At 37.9% G+C, this 24,381-nt stretch overlaps 1 protein-coding gene across 2 annotated transcripts; it reads left to right on the forward strand.

Annotated features, from left to right (window-relative positions):
- The first annotated feature begins 441 nt into the window (after nt 1-441).
- On the forward strand, nt 442-12,424 carry LSm7 (U6 snRNA-associated Sm-like protein LSm7). Of its 2 annotated transcripts, none has more exons than XM_083112286.1 (4): nt 442-596; nt 4,156-4,259; nt 8,565-8,751; nt 12,163-12,424. In XM_083112286.1, the coding sequence occupies exons 2-4, from the start codon at nt 4,245-4,247 to the stop codon at nt 12,300-12,302; spliced, it is 342 nt and encodes a 113-aa protein (XP_082968412.1). In that variant the 5' UTR covers nt 442-596; nt 4,156-4,244; the 3' UTR covers nt 12,303-12,424. The 2 variants fall into 2 exon arrangements, with proteins under 2 accessions (XP_082968412.1, XP_082968413.1); XM_083112287.1 differs by having other exon boundaries at nt 466-606.
- Nucleotides 12,425-24,381: the final 11,957 nt, after the last annotated feature.

Raw genomic sequence — 24,381 nt, forward strand, 5'->3', positions numbered from 1 at the left:
TGCGTCTGTCTGCTGCCACGTTCTATTTCTGCTGGAACCTCAAAGGAGATGCGCGTGGCAGCATCTCGGTCCTTGTTTTATCGTGATTTCATCATCCTATGTATGCAATTACGTCTGTAACACATACTGTGAAGTTGTAGCGATTACTTTCACATTAATGTTTTAAGATTAGGTCCCTTAGCATTCTTCTAATGATAAACCTAAATGCTCTCGTAGTTAGGTTAGGTTCCGTTAGCATTAAAATAATATCGCTAAATGCCTTATAAAGAAAAGCTTCTACTAAATTACCTGTACATTCATTCCCACTAATCATAAACTTGCATTTTTCTCGTCTTCATCTGTTCTTAAGATGTGTAACATCCTTTTAGCAGACTTATTACGTGGCAGGAGCAAATTTGACGCTTATTCTTACTGCTGCCACGCACGTGTCAAATGACTCGGCCAAAAATATTCCCCACATGCTCTACAGCATAATCATAGTCAAGAATAATCTGTGCCTACAGCTGCAGCCCGGCTAGCACGAGAATCGCTTATATTTACTTCAAGGAGCTGTAGATTTGCTGTGCTTGTGTTTCAAGTTCGGTTTCGATTGCCAAGTGAGTTCTGGTGTGTAATGTGCTTATCTTCATTATTCCTAGAAAGAGGTTGTGTATATATGGAGATTATTCGTTGCCTATCAAGTAATTTGAATTATCTGAATTTATCCACAACGGTAACACTTCGATGCAGTGAATACAGATTTCTTAATTTTTACAGAAGAAACGGTACTATTATAGTATAAGGGAAACGCCTATAAATCATATATTTCGTACTTTTTTACATTGTTAACGTAATATTTTGGGTAACGATAGTATAAGCCGGAGATGGATTTCTTAAAATTTACAGGAGAAAAGACGAGAAAGTACTTACGGAATTGCGTTCTCGAGGACTTTCTGCACGTTGTGCGAGTGTTTTGTGGATTTCTGCAGTGCTGCAACGTCGTTCACCGGAAAATACCGACTTTCGTGCCCGGATTTGAAATTTTGCTAATACGTCGCAAACCATTGACGTTAGCCCCAAAAACCATTCACGTTAGCCCCAAAAACCATTGTCCGTAAGGTTAGGTTAAGTTAGGTTAGGCAAGCATAGTTAAAAAAAAATAAAACCAAAATTAAAAATACTCGACAAGTCATGTAGTGAAAACACGGCGAGGCTGAAACACTGACTATGGGGTTGCGTCATCTTAACACACGGAACATTGTACTCTCTTGCAGAAAGCAAATGGCGGCAGTAGAAACAGCGTATCGGACAGAGATTTTCGCAGAAAACGACATGTTTTCACATTAAAATGGATCAAACTACATTCACGAACTTCCACAACGCTACAGAAAATGATTTCCGTAAGTACTTTCTCCTGTAAATTTGAAGAAATCCGTTTCCCTTATACTATAATGTTACCGAAGAAACTACTTACGGAAATCAGTTTCTATAGCATTGTCGAAGTTCGTCAATGTATTTTTTGGTAAATTTCTCGTAACTGACAAACGGATGAAATATTTAGTTCATTTACCGTATTCTCGCGTCTATAAGCCGCACTTTTTTTCTCTGAAAAGTGGACCAAAAAATGGGGTGCAGCTTATACACGCGAATGATAAGAAAAGCATGTGCGGCTTATACACGCGAATGAAAGTGCAGCTACTGCTAGGATACTAAAATACGTACGTTGATTTGTTATCTTTATCACATAACCGATTCATTAACAGCAAATCCAACATCAATGCATCTGTAGCAGGCTTTGCAACAATATGATAATATCTTTTCTTTGAACACGAATCATCCTTACTGTCGTATTGATCTGGAAACAATTCAGTAAAGTGAAGTTGTTAAAGAAGGTTGTGGGCCTGAGGTCAAGCTTGGTACTATCAAGGGGAGGATGTCTGGCAGAAGAATCAGCTTCGATGCTCATTTTAAACTTCAAGCGATACGATATGCTGAAATAAACGGCAACAGATCTGCAGCACGATATTACGATGTGGACGAGTCTAACATTCGTCGATGGAGAAATCAGAAGGAACAACTTGCTGCAACACGTGGCAAGAGAAAGACATTTCGTGGAAAATGAGCCAAATTTCCACAGGTAGAAGAAGTAGTTTTGACCTTTGTAAATGAGAGAAGAAGTGATGGCTATGCTGTAACCGTAGACATGATACGTTTTCAAGCTCGTGAAGTAGCTTCAAAGTTAGACATCAGTCGTCAAGGTTTCCGAGCTAGTGCGGGATGATGTTCACATTTTATGCGTAGGAAAAGTTTATCGCTTTGCCGTAGGACAACAATTGCGCAACGTTTCCCTGCAGACTTTGATCAGAAAATTGTTAAATTTCACAAATACATGATTCGAATGCGAAAGTCCAATGATTATAGCTTGTCTCAGATCGGCAACGTCGACGAAACACCTATTTACTGGGACATGCCTATGTCCAGCACAGTTGCATCGAGAGGCTCGCACACCGTATCGATCAAGACCACGGGTGGAGAGAAACAACGATGCACTGTAATGTTGGGTGTTCTCGCGGATGGAAGGAAACTGCCACCGTATGTTGTGCTGAAGCGTAAGAATGTGCCACAGGAGGCATTTCCGTTGGGTATTATCATACGTGCCCGGCAGAAAGGATGGATGGAAGAAGAACTGGTATTGGACTGGATAGACAAAGTGTGGAACAGAAGGTCTGGTGCATTGCTGAAGCAAAAGAGTTTGCTGGTGTGGAACAGCTTTCATGGTCACCTAACAGACAAAATTGCAACAGTTGAAAACGGATGTAGCTGTGGTTCCTGGGGGTCTAACATCTGTACTGCAGCCCCTAGACGTTTGTGTAATTCGCTCGTTTAAAGCTGCGTTCCGGCGTCTGTATAATGACTGGATTAGTGCAGGAAACCACAAGCTTACAGCAACAGGAAAGATCAAACGTCCGACTGTCAAGCAAGTGTGTGAATGGATTCTAGCAGCATGGGAAAGTGTAAAGTCGGAGACAATTGTGAAGGGTTGTCTGAAGTGCAGCATATCCAATGCCCTAGATGGTACCCAGGATGAAATGTTGTGGGATGATGATGTTAGTGATGAAGATGACAACACCTCTTGTGCAGAAAATATTTCAACGAGTAGCAGCAACGACAGTGAATAAGGGCTTTGAGGACTCAAACTGAATGATACGGTATTAATATGTAGATCATTGCGCTAAAATAAAGGTTAAAATACTTTTATAATACTTACTTGAAATTGGCTACCTACGCAAAAAAAAAAGTCAATTGTGCGGCTTATACACGAGAAATAGGCCAAAAAAGGGGTTTCGGCTTATACATGCATGCGGCTAATAGACGCGAGAATACGGTATCTCTTTAGCAGTTTTGAAAAATATTTTAGCATTATTCTTAATTGTATTTATATCATCCCCTAATAAGTCTACATCATCTGCATATGCTAACAATAATACGACAAGCAAATATTATTTAAAATGGGACCCAAGTCCAGCTGTTCAGTACTCCCAATTTGATTTAATCTTATGCTTGGGGAGAATGCACACCAAATCGACACGTGACACATGCTGCTTGGAAACGAGTCAATCAGCAGTAACGTTTCTTTGTGAAATTTCCCTCTGTGTAAAAAATACATTATTTTGGATTAGAATTATTAGAACTGATTGGTTTAGTATTTTTCCATCTCTCCTGGATTATGTATACAGTTATCCACATAAAATAATAATGTGAAGCAACAGTGCCTTATGAGTGTTATCGGTGGTGCATCTGGTAACATCATTTCTCAGAAATTGATATTTTTATTTATAGTCAAGCACACAGCACAAACTAATTTCTGAACATGTTGTGTCTGTGAATGAATTCATGATATTGCCACTAAAGGTTTGAGGTTCGAGTCCCACCCTTTGCTTTAGCGTTCCTTTATTAATTACACCTGGTCATCATTCATTCTTATCGTTGTAATTTGCCAAAAGTGGCAAAAATGCATTTGAAATTTGTTTTAAGTAAACTTTATTCTAAGGAAGTAACAAATATTCCAAATTAATGTGTATTTTTTTGTAAAAGAATAAGACAAGTTGTGAAGTTGTGTGTCCTTTGCACACTACCACACAATGTTTTATACTTTCAATTTTGTTTGTATTTTAGGTGGCATTTGAAGTGGTATGCAGTAGCTAGACAGTGAAGTGAGAGGAGCACAAATTGGAGAATTGACAGAAGAGATCTGATAGTTGACCATGGAGCAAAAGCAGGCATGTATCGAGGATTGTTAGATAAGAGACTTTTTAATTGTATTCTTTACAGGGTGCAAAGTATCCATATATGATAATGCACTCAAAAATTTTAACTCTTTCATTCCTTCCAACTGCCTAACTAAAGCCCTCCACACTTACAACATTAATGTAGCTTACAAACCAACTACCCAATGAGCTGACTAACTTTACAAACACAACGTCCTTCTCCCCTGATAACCCAGGTGCAGTGGTGCAACCACAGGGGGGGGGGAGGGGGGGCAACCATCAACGGAAATGAGTTCAAGGGGAGGCAAACATTGATGGTCAAGTGTGCCTGCAGCGGACAATTACCGCCCACAACTTCAAACTTTTTGCAAATAAAAATACTTTTCGTAAAATTTTCTTGCTCGCTTCGCTTGCTATGCCTGCTTTTCTTGGCCTTATCAAGTTCGGAAGTATAGATAAGGGCATTCATATTTACTATGTGCGAATTACTCACAAGATTAACAATATAGATTCAATTTTACTTACTTTTTTGCGAGTATAGCTCGTTCTTCAATTACGACGTTTCGAGAGATAACTTCTCTTCTTCAGGTTATAAGCAATTCATAGGGTCTTAGCTTCGTCAAAATATTTCTTTCATAGTCAACAGGATCAAGGATTAGGTGAAATGTGAGCAGGGAAAAATATAGGAAGATCAATTACACACTGAGAATTTACGTGCTTAAAAGCCATCGTTACCTAAGTTAAAACCTATTATAAAAACTTATTGGTCCTCCTGTATAAATTTTAAAAACTTTAAAATCCTTTAAAATTCTAAAAAACATGTACTATTTCACAGTCCTGTTGACTATGGAAGAAATGTTTTGACGAAGCTAAGACCCTATGAATTGCTTATAACCTGAAGAAGAGAGAAGTTATCTCTCGGAACGTCGTAATTGAAGAACGAGCTATACTTGCAAAAAACGCAAGTAAAACTGAATCTATATTGTTATAGATAAGGGGCGGCAGGAGTCAGCCTTGGGCCCGAAATGATCTAAATGGAAATAAATTGTAAAATTTATTGATTGATTTGTGGTTTTAATTCCACTTTATACACAGAAAGGCTAATCGGAACTAGACCTACAGTTTAAAGTGGGATCCGAACCACTGTCCCATGTGCCTCCACCGGGTATCAAACCCAGGATGTATGTTACCACTACACCATCGGGCGGCACAAAAGTTGTAAAAGAGAATGCATTGGCATCCTGTGAAATTATTTGCACCCTATTAAATCAATATTGATTTCAGCCTGCAAAGAAATTGGATCCAAAAATTTTCTTCCTCGCTTCACTCGCAATATGTCATTGTTCTTCGTATTAAATTGTAAATTACCAGACAGAGAAATAACACTTGTCTTAATTGATTTTGTTTTCAATGCATGAACAATTGTTTTGAGGAAAGGGAGCGTGCACTTTCAGACAATTTATGTAATTTTTGCTGTTGGTTTATTGTGAGTTGGATGAATTGGTTGTGTAATGTATTTAATAATATATGATAAATAATGTGTATTAAAGAAACTTGGAATATGTACGCAATTAATGTCCACGTTGCTCCATGTTGCAGAACGTGAAACATATATCGTGCATGAAAGTTATACATGTTAATGTAAAAAAGCATTATATTTGGAATGCATTTATCAAACCTTTTCTGTTATTAAAAAATTGTCTGTGTGCTTGTTTTCCATTATTAATGTGAAATTGAATGTGTTGAAAAAATAATTCAAATCATTTGTTCGAACACAAATGCTTTGGCACCAACTTCTACCCCCTCTTGCATAATTTACGAGGGTAATAACGTCTTTGATACTACTACTTCTACTAATAATAATAATATGCTCCCGAGTTTGAATCCCGACTTGGGCATGGATGTTTGGAAGTATCCATTCATCAATTTCATCATATCATCACTCATCCCAATCTTCGTAAATTACCCAAGAGTGGCACAATAAGCGAATTAAAATAAAGCAAATCAATAATAATAATAATAATGTTATAATAATTACCAGCATTATTATTAAAATTATTATTATTATTGGTACATTTATCCTGGTACTTGCCCTCCCCCCAGACAAAAATTCGTGGTTGTGCCTCTGCCCAGGTGTATATGATGCAGATTGAAGTTCTAGATGCACTACATCATAGATCCATTAGGTATATAAGGGGTGACCTTCCACGTAGTACACCCAATTGTCAACCTCACTTCCAAATAGTCCACGCTGGACTGCATTTTGCAGACTAACGAGGCTCTGGATTTGGACCTACGACCAGTATAATTCTCGTAGGGCTGTGTGTGTGTTCTGTGTTTTGTTCTCATGTGTTCTGAGTGCCCCTTTACAGATTTTAACTCAAGTCCATATATTTTAGGGCTTGACTTTGTATACATCGAAGGGTTCAAAATAACCTAATGTGCCGAGGCACCCAACAATATTAAATTCAATCAATCAGTCAATCATCCATTAATGAAAGAACAGCAGTACCTAACACATGTTTTTTAAGAAAAAGCCAAGCCCACCACCAAATACAACAACCACAAAATCAAGAAAATGTATCTGCTACTGAATACAATGTTGTTGCATTATTATCAGTGCAAACTTTTCAGAAGAGCTGATTGAAGCTTGACCTGTGTGGTTTTCAACTACACTACAAGATTTATACAAACTTTTAATTATTGTATTGTTAATAGGCACTGATACAAGTAAAGGGAGCACAAAGTAGTTTGTCTAAATGTATCATAAAACGTCAAAATAAAAAGAAATGCTTTGGAAATCATACAAAAGACTACAGCAATATGTATGTACATTGGGAATACAACATGTGGAAATACAACAAAAGTTTTCTGAAAAACAGTTCCCTTCTTGTCTTACAACAGTATCGCTAAAGATGGCTGACAGCACCTGCACTGTCATTGAAAACTGATGATTGGTGATCTCTGGGTTAAATGCTTGTAACTACCATAAACTAGAATAAAAATATTTTGTTCCATATTTCTATACATAATTGCCCCCAAAAAGTTTATTTTAGCAGCTGATATCCTTTTACAAATTTCTGATTGTGTGTACAAGGTGTGGCTGGAAAGTTATGAGATTTTCTTTTAACCACGAATATTATTTTTACAAATCAAGGTTGTCCCCTGCAAAATAGTTTCCTTGGGCAGCTACACAGCGACGGAGGCATTGTTTCCATTGTTCGTAGCAGTGCTGGAAGAATTCTTCTGGAATACCCTTCAGCTTGTCTGTTACACTCTTCTGGATATTATCCAAAGTACCAAAATGGCGACCTTTCAAGTGATTTTTGAGCCTGAGGAATAAAAATATGTCATAGGGACAGAGATCTAGCAAATACAGGGACCGAGGAACCAGAGGATTGCTTTTTCCTGCCAAAAATTCATTGATGGAAACTGCGTGTGACATGTGGCATTGTCTTGGTGCAGCATCCAAGTGCTATAACTTGATGGACCATGAACTGGTTCAAATTTAACTCACTACTGATCATTCTCAACATCAATCGATGATCTGAAAGAGACCTCACTCCTTCCACATTGTTGTCCGTTTTTGAGGTTGAAGGTCTTCCACATGAGGTTCGTCTTCCACTTGTTCTCAACCTTCTAAAAAGGACTTGTGCCCTGGGTAGGGAATGTTCTCCATAAACTCGCTGTAACTTTTATAAGTCACAGTAGCAGATTCGCCAAGCTTTATACAAAATTTGATGGCAAGACGTTGCTCAAACTTTTTGCCAGTCCATTTTCGTAATGCACGTCACAAAGACAACTTCACTTCAGACGCTTTCAACATTCGCGTAACAACTGTAGCAAGTTCACTTGTAGTGAGTCAATGGCAGGTGTTAACCTAACTGCCATGTGAAGGGGAAGTAAGCAGCATTGTTGATTCGTGCACATTGTGTTGCCAGTCACATTACTTTTCTGCCACACCTCGTATGTGAGGAAGCCACCCCAGGTAGAGAAGGGCTAAATAAAAAAAAAGGCAACGTTTCCCTTGTATATAGCACCATGTCATGAAGGCACATTTAGGGGATGTGGGGGTAGGGTCGGGCCAGGGATGGTGGCAAAAATGAAAGCAAATCCCTCAGCACTCGATGCAATTCTAAATCCAGAAACAAACTCAGACTCCGTGGCGGAAAATCCATGGCGCATCTCCTATTAATTCACAACCTTGTTTAATTTTGTGTTTCACTTCTTCCACTTTTGACTAATTGCAACAAACACACCCTTGATACCAGTAAAAGTGTGATAATGTCACATGCCTAATATTTAGTAACATTTCAGGCTCAGACTCAACAACAAGGGGACCAGAAGGAGAAGAAGAGGAAAGAAAGTATTCTTGATCTTTCCAAGTACCTTGAGAAGCAGATTAGAGTGAAGTTCGCTGGTGGCAGAGAAGCTGCTGGGATTTTGAAAGGCTACGATCCTTTGCTAAATCTGGTACTGGATAGTACCACGGAGTACCTCAGAGGTAATTTATGTTGTAGATTGAAATTTCAGTATGCATGATTTTTCACAAGTTTGTTACCTTTTTATTTTTTAGAATGCATGAAGAATGCTTCACGTTTTCATTAATTAAATATGGTTACTATTTACTTTAATTCGACCAGTCAGTTTCTGGGTTCAAGTATTTTGTTATTTTGGTGACTTCAATACCATGTACAGCTCATTCGGTTTAGCCTCTGTCCTTCATGATCATGAAATTCGTCAATTGTTCTACGAATAACACACTCGTCAAATTCGTTCACATCACTTTAAATTCCTTTCTTCTGCGTGGTTTGCTAGGCGTTACTAATCTTCCCAGTTACTTTGTTGCGATCATTTTCGTTTTAGTTGCATTTCGAAGTACTGGCTCGTTAGTAGCAGTGGAAACATGCTTTTGCACTTGTTTAGCATTCAACGCGAGATCACTGTCAGCTTCTTTCTTCATAAACTTATGCACGTTGAGATAATGTCTCTACTCTGACTTTGAATCACTTTGAATTCTCCAATATTTTTTCCAGTTTTCGCCCCAGCTTTCGTTGAATAAAAACACACCAACACAGGTCAACAATCATCTTACCAGCGATAACAGGATCTTCTCCCCCCCCCCTGAGAGGAAGAGGGGGGAGGTAGAATGTCTCTTTCGCTGAGGGGGCTTAATCAATGGGAGTTCACTGCCAAAAACAATTATCATCTTCTCAAGCTGTCACTTTTAAAAAAAGAAACTAAATGCAAGTACCGAACATTAAGCTCTGAAGTCAAATTATGGATGTAGGTAATTGTTAAGGTGGTTAGCAACTCTGCTCTCAGTGGAACTCTTGCATCGTCACGCTGACGGCAGGCTTCTGTGCAGCTGAAGGTGAGTGCTCAAGGTAAAGTGAATGGTCTGTACATATGTAATCTCTGTGTATCAGTATTCTATGTATCTTCCATGTTTGTGATGGTATTTTTGGACTCTTGGCTATTGGGGTAGGCAGGAGACCCAACCAGTGGAAATTTCCTATAATGGTTTGGGTTATCATTAGGGGCTATAAAACGAAGGTTGTAACAGGCCTCGGCCAGAGAGTTTGGCAAGGTGAGGAGGGTGTATGTCTCTATCGAAGGGAATGTCTGGGATAATTTTCTAGTAATAATGAACCAACGGGTGCATTAATATTTTTCTGTAATGCACACATTTGACCTTTTCACATTCTTTCAATAGTTGTTTCTTTTGGGAAACATGGTACACACTAGGGTGCTGCATGGGACCACTTTCGCTCACTCAAACTCATTCAAGTCTCACATGCATTCCTGCGCATACGAGTGAAAGTGAATGCCTTCCTGAGACCAGGAACTGACAAAAATCCCGATGCATGGCAGAAGAAGGAATTACAACGTCTAGCCTGGAGGAGGAAAAAGTAAAAGACCCGTGTCAACTAGTGCCATCATGAATACAAGCGGGAGAAAAAGGAACCACATCACCCGCGGCAAGACAGTACATGCCAGACAAAACCACCAGACAGTTTCTCAATTTCTGTTCAGTTTTTCATCTTGTTATTACTTGTAACATGCAAAGTGACAGAAATAATAATCGACAGCATTGCTTGGAAGTGAACCCTCAGTAATCAATGAAACTTTTCCAAGTGACATGACAAGCTGCATGTATGTTTTCTCAATACCATCATGTTACCTCGGTTTGTTTTTCATGTATGCATGGTAGGGATGGAACCGATACCAATGCTGATATTTAACCGATTCCAGTACATAACATTATTCAACCGAAATGGGATGCTATTTTCAGCATGACAAAAATAAATTTGCCTTGTACATTTCTATTACATATCATACGTATATACATATATATTCTCAAGAGATGCAAATGTACATTTGCACATAAAAGAAAAAGTGGTTATGTTGTGAACTTTTAAGAAGAACATAAATTCTCAATAGATTTAACATTAGTACAGAAGCAGCTCTTTGAAATGCAAAATGAATTCCTGTTCTTAATGTTCTAAATTTAATGTGGGCACATTCAACTTCAGAAACACGAGTTTTGGAAGCACTTCTGGAAGTAACCTACTTCTTCTCTTATTGCAAATCTGTCCAGCAACACTGAACACTTGTTCACTGAATACTGTACTGATGCAGCAGGTATTTTCTCACCACTTGCTTCAGGTTTGGATACTCATTTTTGTATTTCCAATACAACAGCGGATCCTGGTCATGTGGAATAGCTGGTTCAGCAATGTACTGTTTTATTTCTGATTTTGAGGTAGGTTGATCCTCTGGATGATAGTTTGCAATAATTTTATTACAAAAACTCTACAAATGATGATGAATCCTAACCTAATTATCAATAAATCTTACAAAATTAAAATATAAAACTTATTAGAAGGTAAACTGTAGTATTATCTGTACCAGTTTAATTATTGGATTTTTGCCGATACTGATGCATCAATTTCTGCCGATTTTCATACATCTGTAATCGGTAGAGGCACATATTTTTGGTAAATAAAAAAGCAAAATTTCGGTACAAAAACTGAGTCAATTTCAGGTTCAAAAGCAGTAAATAAAATTAAATGTCGGTGTTATAGCGGTGAAAAAATGGATGAAAAGTGGTATATAAAAAGACATATTGGTTTTAAAATTGTGAATATTTGTAAAAACTACACTTATTCCACAGAATTAACATTTCACTTCTAATAGCACATTTATGTAGTTATCATAGTATTAAGTTTATTTCTGTGTAAAGGAGTCCAATTTTGCTTCTCCAATATTAACAGCAGAATTAATCAATTTTCCGGGAATTGCATAACTCTCAGGATAATTCAGACCTCAGAAGGTGTCGCATCGGTGAATAAACCCTGAATTTCGTGTTTAAGAGTTAATTTCGCTTTTTGCAGTTCATTTCACATTATTTCGTGACAAAACATGGTCACAAAATGCATCTCACACCTTTCAAAAACATGAAAAATTAACACTACAATGTGTTTTTTCAAATTTCGTTTTTTCGTCAAAAACGAAATATGCATGCCCCTAGTAATCGGCTTCGGCACATTCTTAATGCATGGTGTATGCTTATTTATTGACTGAAGAGGCTCATGTCGCTTGTCACTTTTGTGTGAACCCCTGCTGTGGCTTGTTACGTGTTACTTCTGTGTGAAATGTCCGTAAGTGTGATGTTAGTTAAAATGAAGTGATTTTCTTACACACATGTTTAAATACATGAATTGCTCTAATGACTTGGTTTTGAAACCTGGAAAAGTCAGGGAATTTTGTTTTTACAAAATTGTAGACACCCTGTTTACTGTATGGAAAAAAATCCACACAAATATTCCTTGAACAGGTCTCATATTAAAGGGTAGACCAAATATATCACCTGATCAAGACCCATCTGAATTTTGCCATATTCTCCTTTCAGATCCAGATGACCCTTACAAGCTAACGGAAGACACTCGAATGCTTGGACTAGTGGTGTGCCGTGGCACGGCAGTTGTCCTCATTTGCCCTGTGGAGGGCATGGAAAGCATTCCAAACCCATTTGTACAGCAAGAAGCATGATTTTTTTTTGAAAACTTCATTTGGAAGTAAATCATACTACTTTAATTTCCTTAAGTCACGTGTTCATTTATCACTTGTACAGTTTCATAGAAGTGTTTGACTAGATCTGTAAAGAATAGTTACTTTTTCTGAAAACACTGGGGGAAAAAAACTATGTAAAGCATTTTTAGTAAAAAAAAGAAAGGTTTGATTTATAATTGCACGAATTTTTATTGAAATTTGTTAACCTTTATGAAAGTTCACTGTGGTTTCTACATTCTCATAGTAGAGCAAATGTGTGTAATCTTCCTTAGTTATGAATTGAAAATATTCTGCATCACATTACTGCCCAGTGATCTGTTCGTAATGTGGAAGGTGCTACCAAGTTCGACTCAGGTATGACAAGATTCTACAGTATTTTGAATATTAGATTATTTCAGGAAGCAAAATTCTAATACTTATATCCATTGCAATGTTTTAGTGTGTTGTTGCATTTTAAAATGGATTGTGCAAATCATAAATTTACTTCTGAAACTATGCATCAGGTACCTAATTGTAAGTGTGTGTTACCAGTGAGCAGGGTTACATGTTGAATGCATTAATAATTATAATTTTCTGTTTTCTGAAATGTAAATACCTAGGTAATGTTAGATTTAACAGCTTCTATCAAGGAGGATCTGGCCAAAATATTGTTTCCAAGAACATTTTAAGCTTTTGCAATGTACAGGGGAACATCGACTTTGCATTCTTCAGGGGACCAAAATGGAAAAAGTTAAAGTGCGTAAAAATGTAAATTTGGGGTTCCACCTTATATAATTCAATATAATCTTGGATCTTCCATTCATTGAAATATTTTGAGTTATATCTAATCAAATTTGTTTTGATATAAGATCTTTTTATTTTAATGATAACACTGAAGAGCCAAGGTAAGCAAAATGAAATTTAGAAGAATGTTTGGGAAAGGTCCAGTTTGCTATTAAAAGGTAAAGTTCCCCATGCATATAGCACTGTGCCCATGAAGGCACATTTAGGGGATGTGGGGGGTAGTGTCCCACACATTCTCGATCTCTGCCATTTTGGAGGTGATGTGATGAGGACCACGCTCTGGCTGCCTGTAACCCCCCCCCCCAGGGTTGCCCCAGGTACCCATTTAATTAAGGCTGGATGAGCACCAGAGCTGCTTTATGTAGGAACAAAGCCAGGAAAATTCCGACCTTAGATCAGCCACCCTGGGAATCAAACACAAATCTCCCGCGTGGTCACCCTGCTGACTAGACCAATGCCAGTGGAGATAATAATAGTGACAAACTTGTAACAATCACATCTCTTAACCTGTATTAAGATATGATTGTCCCTCCCCACCAACATTGGAAAGTAAAATTAGGATTAGTGGTCATTTTTTGCATTAATTTAAATATTGAATCCTACAAAGTTTGAAAATATATATTTAAATTTATGCTTTTATAATATAATCTAAGGATTTATCCATATTCCCTCAACATGCTCTCCATTTTCTGGGACATTTTTGTAAATTATACACAAAGGTAATAAATATTTTATGTTTTATCATAATGTTAGTGTTAAACCTACATTTACAGCATGAAATACTACTCTCAGGATAAAAATATTGTTCCTTAATTTTCAGTAATGTGAAAATCTAAGCATAACTGTTAAATGATAGGCTTTTACTTTTTAGAACACAAAAAATGTGTAACTCTAGCATAAAATGAAATCTGTGATGTGAACTGAGGAGTAGCGAGTCTAGCAGTGATAGATCAATTAATTCACGCATCTAATTATTTTTAAATTGCAATATTTATTGTCTTGTCGAAGCCACAGTTCATATGCAACACTTTTTTCTTTCATGCGCTTCTCACCCCTAGGCAGGCTGGAAGGAGCTACTGTAGCAGGCTTTTCGACTACCAGACCATTTTCAGGTACAAGCTGCTGTGGAAAGGGAAGGGAAGATTTCTGTGCTTACTCACCTTCCCCTCGAACCCTCTGGCCAGTGCAGTGGTTGAATATCGCATATATAGGGTGATAAGAGGATTGGTTTTCCCCAGGGAGTAATTCCATCCAATATTTACATCACAAATTTTACACATTATATTTAGGTACAATAAATATGTGTAAAAGCATATGACCTTCAAGTCGTGTTATTTATGAAATGAGAAAGTGAATATTTTGTGTACGGGTGAATTACAGGAATGTAATTATAATAACTGAAAAAACAAAAAAACTCCTTCATTTTAGGAGTACTATCTTTAATAGCACTAATCTCTTGTCTGCAAGTATGAGAACTCGTGAGAAATTTCTGTATTTGTGGTGGGGTGAGGGTTTGGGGATTGATGTATTGTACTTCATCAAAGTAGTGAAAAGCTGCACAGGAGTCAAATTACTTAAACAAAACCCCTTATCTGTTTCCTTGCTCTACTAATTTACATTTTTGACAGTTCACGTCACTTTTCTGGTTTTTGAACTTTAATTGCGATGTGACAATAAAAATGGCTAACAATCTCATGCTAGTGATGAGGAAAGTCATAACCATTTTTACTGTACTGTGAATTTGAACTGAAAACCTTTCTTCCATGTGCTTATTGTTTTCAAAGAGTGCTTTCTTAAAATTCTGATCTTGTCTCTCTGTCTATGTGCGCATGTGCTGAGGCCCAACCAAAAAGTTTTAACGGAGGTCAGGCTGCTGAAAAAGCATTTTGAATATCGATATTGGTAGGAAAGTGGTCCAGATAATTAAAATTACTTATTTTTTAAAGAAAATTAAGTTTGAAAGGTGATTATGACCACCATAACATGCTTTCCAGTTTGTATTTCTTTATTTATGATCTCTATTCTATCTAATTGCGAAAGTGACTGATCTACAGGGTGTCATAAGTCTCCATACAAATGGTGAAAACGGAAACTAATGTTTATTTCTCCTTTTCAGATAGGTGAACCAATGCAAAAGAGATGCCACTAATGAAGGAAGAATGGATTGACACCATTCTGTTGGCTGAGAGTGGTACCACCCGTCATGTAGCACGTACATTCAATGCAACCCACAGAACGCAGATACCATGACACGGTGTCACCTGCGTTACCCTCCTTTCATCTGTTGCTGTCTTTGGTCTTTCAGGCCTGCTTTCGTTGGCGACGGAACCTGTCCTTCTGAATTTCTTGATAAGTTTGGCCACGGTGTTATGGATTATTTGCGTTCTGTGGGTTGCATTGAACGTGCTACATGACGGGTGGTACCACTCCCAGCCAACAGAATGATGTCAATCCGTTCTTCCTTCATTAATGGCATCTCTTTTGCATTGGTTCACCTATCTGAAAAGGAAAAAGAAACATTAGTTACTCAGTTTTCACCATTTGTATGGAGACTTATGACTCACCCTGTACTATAACAGTTTCAAATCATGCTTAATTTTTGAAGTGAAACTTCATAGAGAAATCAGGTATTTGCACACGTAAATACAGACTAATGAAATGGTTAAGGCGAGGAGATACAGTTACGCACCATGTATGCATTTATTTGAATATATATCGTCAGAAGGGGCAATGCTACTGAAGAAAAGTGTCGGGGTACAAGAGAGTATGAATTTCCCCACATGTGGCAGGTTGAAGCATTTTTCAGAGTTGATTATTAAGCTAGATACGTACGACCTGTAAAAAATATGATGAATAAGAATTTTCAGAATCTCATGTATTCCTTATGGGGAATCAACTTCATCATCAAGTTACGGCTAATCAAATGGGAGTTTCGACTTATCCGTAGGACAGTCAAAGCTAACAACCTGTCATCTTCACGTTTATATCATTTTCTATTCCATCAGAAGTTTGATATTCTCAAGAAAACAAATCAAAAAATACTGCCCAATGCATTTCTCCTTGCCTTCTGGCAGTGTTGCCAAACTTGGTGCACATAAAAGAGGTAAATTTCACCTTAAATGGAGTTAAAACTGACTTTCAAGGAGCTAGATTTACAAAGTGCTTCCTAAAGTAATGTTAGTTGTCAAAGGGGTGGGGTGCTGCTATTACCGTTAACTGTAAATTGATGACAATTTATTCTTAGTTTTTAACTTCTAGATCCTGCGGCATCACCCATCTCATGGTCGTATGAAATCGAAAATACAGGATTCCCTGATAACAATATTATGCCCATTTCACGTCAATATGGCGCTATAAAAAAAGTAGCTGGGGATATAAGAGGGTATGGGGCGATCGATGCAGCCAATATCCGCCACGTGCAAAATGTATAATCATGGCAAAAGTTGGTCTATGTGGGCCGGAACCAGTGATGGTATCATAGTGAGGCATGAGGGCATGCGCTCCAGTTCACGAGCAACGAGTGCACAAAAGAGCCAGATCTGGCTCCAAGAGAGCTAAGTTGGCAACACTGACTCGGAGCGAAAAGCAGGGCAGAGACTGTCCCGCATGCCCTTAAATTGTTTCGTCTGTATTGAAACAACAATGAAATCCATGTATTTTGATGTCATGAGGGTGGTATGCAATTGCTTTGAAGCCATAATTAGTTGCTAGCCCAAGGACCGAGGTCACCACACATCACTGAATAAAATTAATACTGTTAGGTACAATGGAATTAACACATACAATTATATGTTTTAAATGTTATTGCTTAAATGTAACTTGATTGTTGGTGATGGTCAGCGCTTGAAGAGGATATTCCTAGGTGGAGGAATGCTTGGACAAGTTTGGGGATAGGTGGGGGATGCTTGTGCAAAATTCCTTAACCCTTAAGTGCCCATCTTGGTCATTTCTGTCTGTTCCAAGATAGAAGTACTTAATCACCAAGAATAGTCGTCAGGTAAGGTGTGACTTTTGGGCATAATGTGCCTGGTAATGTTGGGAGATGCATGATTCTTGAAGTTTGTAATTAGTAATTGGTGAAATGTAATTTGAATCTGGCTATAATTGGAAGGGAGATACTAGACTTGATGCATACTTTTTTTGTGTGGATTTCCAGATTATCACTGTTCTTCAATTCTGCAGCATGAACATGAGGAAAAGCAATCTTTCTATATGCAAGTAAATGTATTGTGTGTCCTTTTCAAAAGAAGGTGTTAGTGGAAAGTGGAGGGAAGGGATTTGTGTTTCGACCATTACTGTACTGAAAAAAAAGCAAAAGAATCCCATGGTAGCTAGTTGTTCTCGCTCTAATCCTGCAAATTGGCATTCATGCTTCATAAGCGTGTTTCAACTTACGAGGAGTGTTCATAAAGTAATAATTTGCTTTTTATTTGCAAGCTTGTTTCAAGAATTTCCACTGTGGGAAGCCCTTGCTCCTCAAGCTATCAGATTGGCACACATTCTCTGCATAGTAGTTCTGTGGAACACCGTTATAGCCAGAGGGCCAGAAAACCAAGATGGCGCAGCCCTTGAAGCTACCTGAAGTTCGATGTGTGATCCGCCTTTTCTTGTTGAGAGGAAAAATCGTAAAATAAATTCACAATGAACTTGTGACGGGAATGCTTTATCATATGACACAATGGTAAGGTGCGTAGAAGGTTTCAGTGTGGTGCAACAAGTCTGCAAGATGAAGAATGCAGCATGCAACTTTCTCTCTCTCTCGGAGGAACCCGTAATTGTGAAGAAAGTGGAGTCCTTCGTGCTTGAAGACAGTCGTATTACCATTGCAGTCATCATAAGTTAGGTGAACATTAGTAAGAGTGAGTCAGTAACATAATGCTGACGAAAGGAGTGCTACTTCTCCACGACAACGCTTTCATTCCATTCTGCTCAGGAGACGATAACTCATGCTGCCACTTTGGGTTTAGAAATTCTCCCTTACCCTCCGTATTCCCTGGACTTCACACCCAGCTACTTCTTCCTCTTTTCAGAAATGAAGAAGCCCTTGCATGGGAAGCATTTCAATTACAGTAGAGCGTCGATTATCCGAACGTCGGTCAACCGAACTGTGTACTCGCTCACTTTCAGATATCTGTAATGAAAAAAGTACGATATCTGTAATGAAAAAAGTACGTGACTTAGCTGCTCGTAAGCGTGTAGGCTTGCTTAGACAGACCAAAATAAAGGATTTTTTTAAACGTTAATTTTGTGTACTGTGTGTATTGTTCATGCAAAATGCGTATGTAGTATGTACATAGTTTTGTTTAATAAACTGTACCACATACTATATATTCCTACTAAAGTTGCCTTTGTACGTTACTTTGTAATACATACTTAAAGAGATGCCTGTTTTTATGAATAAATTTACTGTACAGTACTTCTTTTTGGCAAATAAACATGTACAGTTCGATTATCCGAACAAACCAGTTTTCCGAACACCCATGTCCCCCAATTACTTCGGATAATCGACGCTCTACTGTATAATGATGATGTCATTTCTGCGGTGGACAGCCAGACATAGGACTTCTACAGCAAAGGCATCATCCACAATTCTGTACATCAAGGGGAGAAGTGTGTCACTCTGGGTTAAGTTTGTGAGCAAAGACTGATTCATTCACAAAAACTCGTGTGCATTACTGTATTCTTTCTTGGCAATAATCATTACTTTATGAACATCCCTCACATATAGGTAGATGCACCAGGTTTTCAAGGTCACTGTTTTGTTTGCACAGCTGCTGGTCAAATGTCACTTGTCAGCGCAGCAGAGAGCCAAATGAACAATGGAAAGGGTTAGCATTTTTGTTTTCAAGTACTTAGAAGTAATACTAACAAATGAAAATGATGTTAAAGAGGAAATAAAAAGCAGGCTTAATTCAGGAAATGCATGTTACTTTTCTCTTCATAAACTTTTGTCTTCTCGTTTAATATCTAAGAAACTAAAAGTTAAAATATACAAAACAGTAATTTTGCCTGTATTATTATATGGATGCGAAACTTTGTCCCTTACATTGAAGGAGGAACATAAATTGAGAGTATTTCAAAATAAGATCCTTAGGAAAATATTTGGACCTAAAAGGGATGAGGAGACAGGTGAGTGGAAAAGGTTACATAATTTAGAACTACATAATTTGTATTCATGTCCAGATATTATTAGAATGATTAAATCAAGAAGACTTAGGTGGGCAGGCCATGTGGCACGAATGGGAGAGGAAAGAGGAGTTGACAGGATTCTTGTTGGGAAACCTGATGGTAAGAGACCAGTAGGAAGACCAAGATGAAGATGGAGGGATAATGTTGAGATTGACCTATAAAGGAAATCTGTAGGGATGGAAAAAAGTATATAGATCTTGCTCAGGATAGGGACAGATGGAAGGCCTGTGATGCTGCAGCCATGAACCTTCAGTAAGAAGACTAGAAAGTTAGTTAGCATTTTACTGATGGCCCATCAACAACAAAGGCATGTGCACATAGGTATATCAATCTTGTACTTTCTTTGAGGTTTGTATACAGGGTGTCTCAAAAGTAATAACACAAACTGACACAGGTGAAAGTACACGATAATAGAAGCAAAAATGTCTCAGTAAACTTGGGTCTGCAAACGAGCCGTTTTCGAGATAATCGTGAATGTGTGATTACAAGCCGCCACTGACTTCATTGTTTGTAAACGTCGTAGTTGGTAAAATGCTAAGAATGTGTTCGAATGTTCTGTTTGATTACAACGCCACCTCTCGGAAATGTTCTGTTTGATTGCAACACCACCTCTCGGAAATGTTGTTTTGCAAACAAAGAGCAAACCTCGGACCGCGCAAGGAGTAAAGCACTGTGTTTACAAAATGCAATTAATGACGGCTTGTAATCACACATTCGCACACATTATTAGCATTGTACCAACTAGGACGATGTTTACAAACAATGAAGTCAGTGGCAGCTTGTAATCACACATTTGCGATTATCTTGAAAACTGCTCATTTGCAGACCCATATTTATTGTGACATTTTTGTTTCTATTATTGTGTACTTTCACCTGTGTCAGTTTGCACTATTTTTTATGAGACACCCTGTATACATGGCATACTACTTTGGATTTTTTTTCCCTCCAAAAGTATCAACACAAACTACATATTTTTTGCAGAGTGAAACACGTGTAGAGCAATATGTTTGGTCTGTGTCCAATCTCCACGCAGCTACATTGCCCCCATGGGACAATCAAATTCAAAATTTTGTTAAAGAAACAAAACGAAAAGAAACATTTTTTTTACTTTCATCTTCTATTTGAAAGAGCAAAATTGGCTTATAGCGTCATCTGTACTGAACAAAATGAGATATGATTTATAACTCTACCATTTGTAGTTTTCAAGCTATAAATTTTAAAATTGAAACAGTACTGAATTTTGAACTTCCTGTTGCACAATTGGATGTTGGCGCAAATACCTGGAAAACAGCATGAGCATCTTAGGGTTAAGTAAGGAATAGTATTCTTCCCACTTCAAACACTGGCGATGGTAATACAATGGAACCCCAATTTTATGTTCCTCGGTTTTACATTTTCCTGCATTATACATTCAATATTCAAGGTCCCAATAGAGCAAAATGCTATAAAATTTTTCTAGATTTTACATTTTCCAGCATTTTAAGTTTTTTCAGCGTAGTCACCTGCAAACATAAAATCGAGGTTCCACTGTAATTCTAGGTTGGGAAAAAACACAAGCCAAAAAATGCAATTTTACAGCAGACGGCTATTTATGTTTATTCTCTTAATAGCAAGCAAGCAAGCATTACAGACAAGATATACATCATGTATCATAACTGGTCAGAATCTTTACACATGCCCAATATAAAATTGTACTTATAATTATCATCTTTAAGGGCATGCGATACAGTCTCCACCGGACTCTTCCCAAGCTCTTCCGTCTGTGGCAGTGTGCCAACTTAGCCCTCTTGAAGCCAGATCTGGCTCTTTCATGAACGTTCGGCTGTGAACTGGGACGCCCACCCCCGTACCCCAATATGATGCCATCACTGGTTCCGGCCCACATAGACCAACTTTTGTCATAATTATACATTTGCATGTGACATGATATTGTTATATTGGCTGCGTCGCCCCACTTTTTCTTTATCTCCCCAGCTACTTCTTTATAGTGCCGTGTTTCATGTGAAATTGACATAATATTGTTATCAGGGAATTCTTTATTTTAGATTTCATACGACCATTGGTGGATCATTGAGATGGGCGATGCCACCGGATCTAGATGTTGAAAACTAAGAATAAATTGTCATCAATTTAGAGTTAACGATAATAGCAGTGCCCCCACCCCTTTGACAACTAACATTACCCTAGGAGGCACTTTATCCAGCCTTCGTAAATCTAGCTCCATAAAGTCAGTTTGAACTCCATTTAAGATGAAATTTAGTTCTTTTATGCACATCAGGTTTGGCAACACTGCCAGGAGGCAAGGGAAATAGCATTGATGATATGGGAGTATGATTTGATTCATTCTCTTGGGAATATAAAACTTCTGATGAAATAGAAAAAGATGTCAACGGGAAAAGGGCAGTTTGAAGGTGCATTTCACCAGTGGAAAAGTTGAAACTTCCATTTGATTAGCCGGAACTTGATGTTGAAGTTGATTCCCCATAAGGAATACATGGGATTCCGAAAATTCTAATTCATCATATTTTTCAAACATCGTGTCCAGCTTAATAATTAACATAAAAAAACACTTCCACTTGCAACACGGAGAGAAATTCATACTCTTGGATACACCCAGTTTTTTTAGTAGCAGTGCCCATACTGAAATAAATGCACAATTGGTGCATAACTGTATCTCCTCCCCTTAATTGATTCAGTGTGACTTAAATGAAAATAAGAGAAAATCACAGTTTGTGACTTGTGCCTTTTCCCAAACACCCTAGAATTCTAGAAGCCTTGAAAAATTGAAAGCTTAAGCTCTCCCATTCTTAATCTGAAGCACCGATGGTGTAAGATCCGACCCAGACTTTTGTTTCCAGATGTGAGCAGGGACGTAGCTAGGTTGATCAGTTCGGGGGGGCCCAACACTTAAGATTTTTTTTCTATCAAACCATTAAAAACTAACAAACTATTAATATACCATATAGGCCTACATAAGTATATGTACAGTATGTGTGTGTGTGTGTGTATAAATGTATATAAAATCTTGTTGGAAGAGAACATTATTTTCTCCTGTAGCCCCAAAAATTTACGTATATGGACTCGCGAAATCCACGGCCATTATTCGGGAATCTAAATGCAGAATGAACTTATTAACTTAATGGCATCTAGACAGTCTTTAAAAATCCATGCATTTTCTCTTATGTTAGATTTTTGAGACACCAAGAACAATGTCATTAGTCCTTACTCCTTAGATTTGTAAATTTGCTCGAAGAAAATTGAGAAGTAGAGAAAACTCTCTTCCGTGGCTTTAGATATAAATGGGTGCTGGTATCAGGTGTACGTACAAGTGTGACAACGGTGCGATAATGAAATGTTTGTGTAATGAGTTCAACCCATGTATATTGTTTATACCAGAATCGAGTCCGGCGGCCTTTAGTGCAAGGCGACACCCTAAATCACTATTCTATGGGACATGCACGAGTCTTTTGTGGCGTCGTACTGTACACATTGGAGAATGATGACGATATATATGAAATTTTATGCACACATCTAGTTTCTTAAAAGTAATCTTCTTCGCGCATGCAAAACTGAATATATGATGGCAATAGAAACAACAAAATTCCCGCGCGCTCAAATTATTGCGCTCTAGTCTTTCAAGGTTCGATCCCTGGTAGAAACTCCAAAATTTCTGTGATGGCCTAACATCGTGAGGACAATTGAGAAGCTACTTGAAATCAATATGTAAGCGAATTCCACTCTCAAAACTAGATGGGACTCGATGTGATGACCACGCGTGACCGAATGGAAAAACACTTCGGAGACTTTGTCCTTCAAAATTAATTTTACTGAATAACTGTAATTTTCTTTAGAGGACCTAAACATTGCTTTTTTGCACAGTACAATGTTGTTTTCTTTCACCCTACTTTTATAGGGTTCGGACCTTGGGACAGGTGTGGTTGCATCATGTCTCGCATCGTTATTCCTTCGGATCATCATTCAATCTCATCGTCGCATTTAACCCAAGAGGTAGAAAAGCGGCGTAAAATAACGAAATAGAAATTATTGATTGACTTGGTTCATTTTACTTCACTTTTCTGACACTTTTTGGCTAATCATGAAGATGAGAATGAGTTAAGATTAACTTGATGAAAGGATCATCACAAAAAAAACACATTCTAAGGCCGGGATTTGAAAACGGGACATTCTGCTTCGTAGCGTAACGTGATAACCACTCCACCACGGAGTTGTCGACCCAAATAGAAATGAAAATTAGAAAATGCCGTCTTGAATTTGCAGGAACCGAGTTCACCAGCAAGGGCAAAAGATTTTCGCTCCCACTAGGATAGGCAAATAACAGAAAATGCTTGATAAGTAATTTGGCTCTCCGTATTTCATGATGTTATTATGTAAGTAACTATTATTCGCTATATAACTTTGAATTAATTTTATTTGTATGTGTAGTTAACTTTCCCGCCTAAGCAGCAGCCACAGCGTCTGCATTTGCGGGTGGAGGCCTGGGTTGTTAAAGGTTCAGGAATTTTAAATAAATTCAATTCCGGTCCAGGAGAGAAAATCAGGAAGCGTAAATGGGTTCTGGCCCGGAATGAACCTTTTCATTTGTAAAGTTTTCAATTCGGTCCAGGAATATTCTTCCCAAATAAATTTCAATTCGGTCCAGGAACCTTATTTCCTGAAGAATTTAAATACGGTCAACGAACATTTTTCTCCGGATCAGTTAAAATAGGGTCAAAGTTCCATATTGAAATGAAACAATTCGCAACTTGGTACGAATTTAGATTGTGCAAGAGAAAAGGTTCCAGTCCTATAGAACAAATTATAATGTATGCGTTTCCTAATCTTTAACAATCCCAGGGTTGTTAATGGTCCAGGTATTGTAAATAAATTCATTTCACATCCGGGAGAGAAATGGGTTCTAGGCCTCAATTCGGTCCAGGATCCTTTTTTTCCGTATGAATTTAAATACGGTGCAGGAACTCTTTTTTCGGTAAAATTTGAATACTGTCCAGGAACCTTATTTTGCGGCTGAATTTAAACACTGTCCAAGAACCTTTTTTCCAGGATCAATTAAAATTCGGTGCAGGAA

This window comes from Lepisma saccharinum, chromosome 26 (genome assembly GCF_977018435.1).
Source record: "Lepisma saccharinum chromosome 26, izLepSacc3.1, whole genome shotgun sequence".
NCBI classification, from domain to species: domain Eukaryota; kingdom Metazoa; phylum Arthropoda; class Insecta; order Zygentoma; family Lepismatidae; genus Lepisma; species Lepisma saccharinum.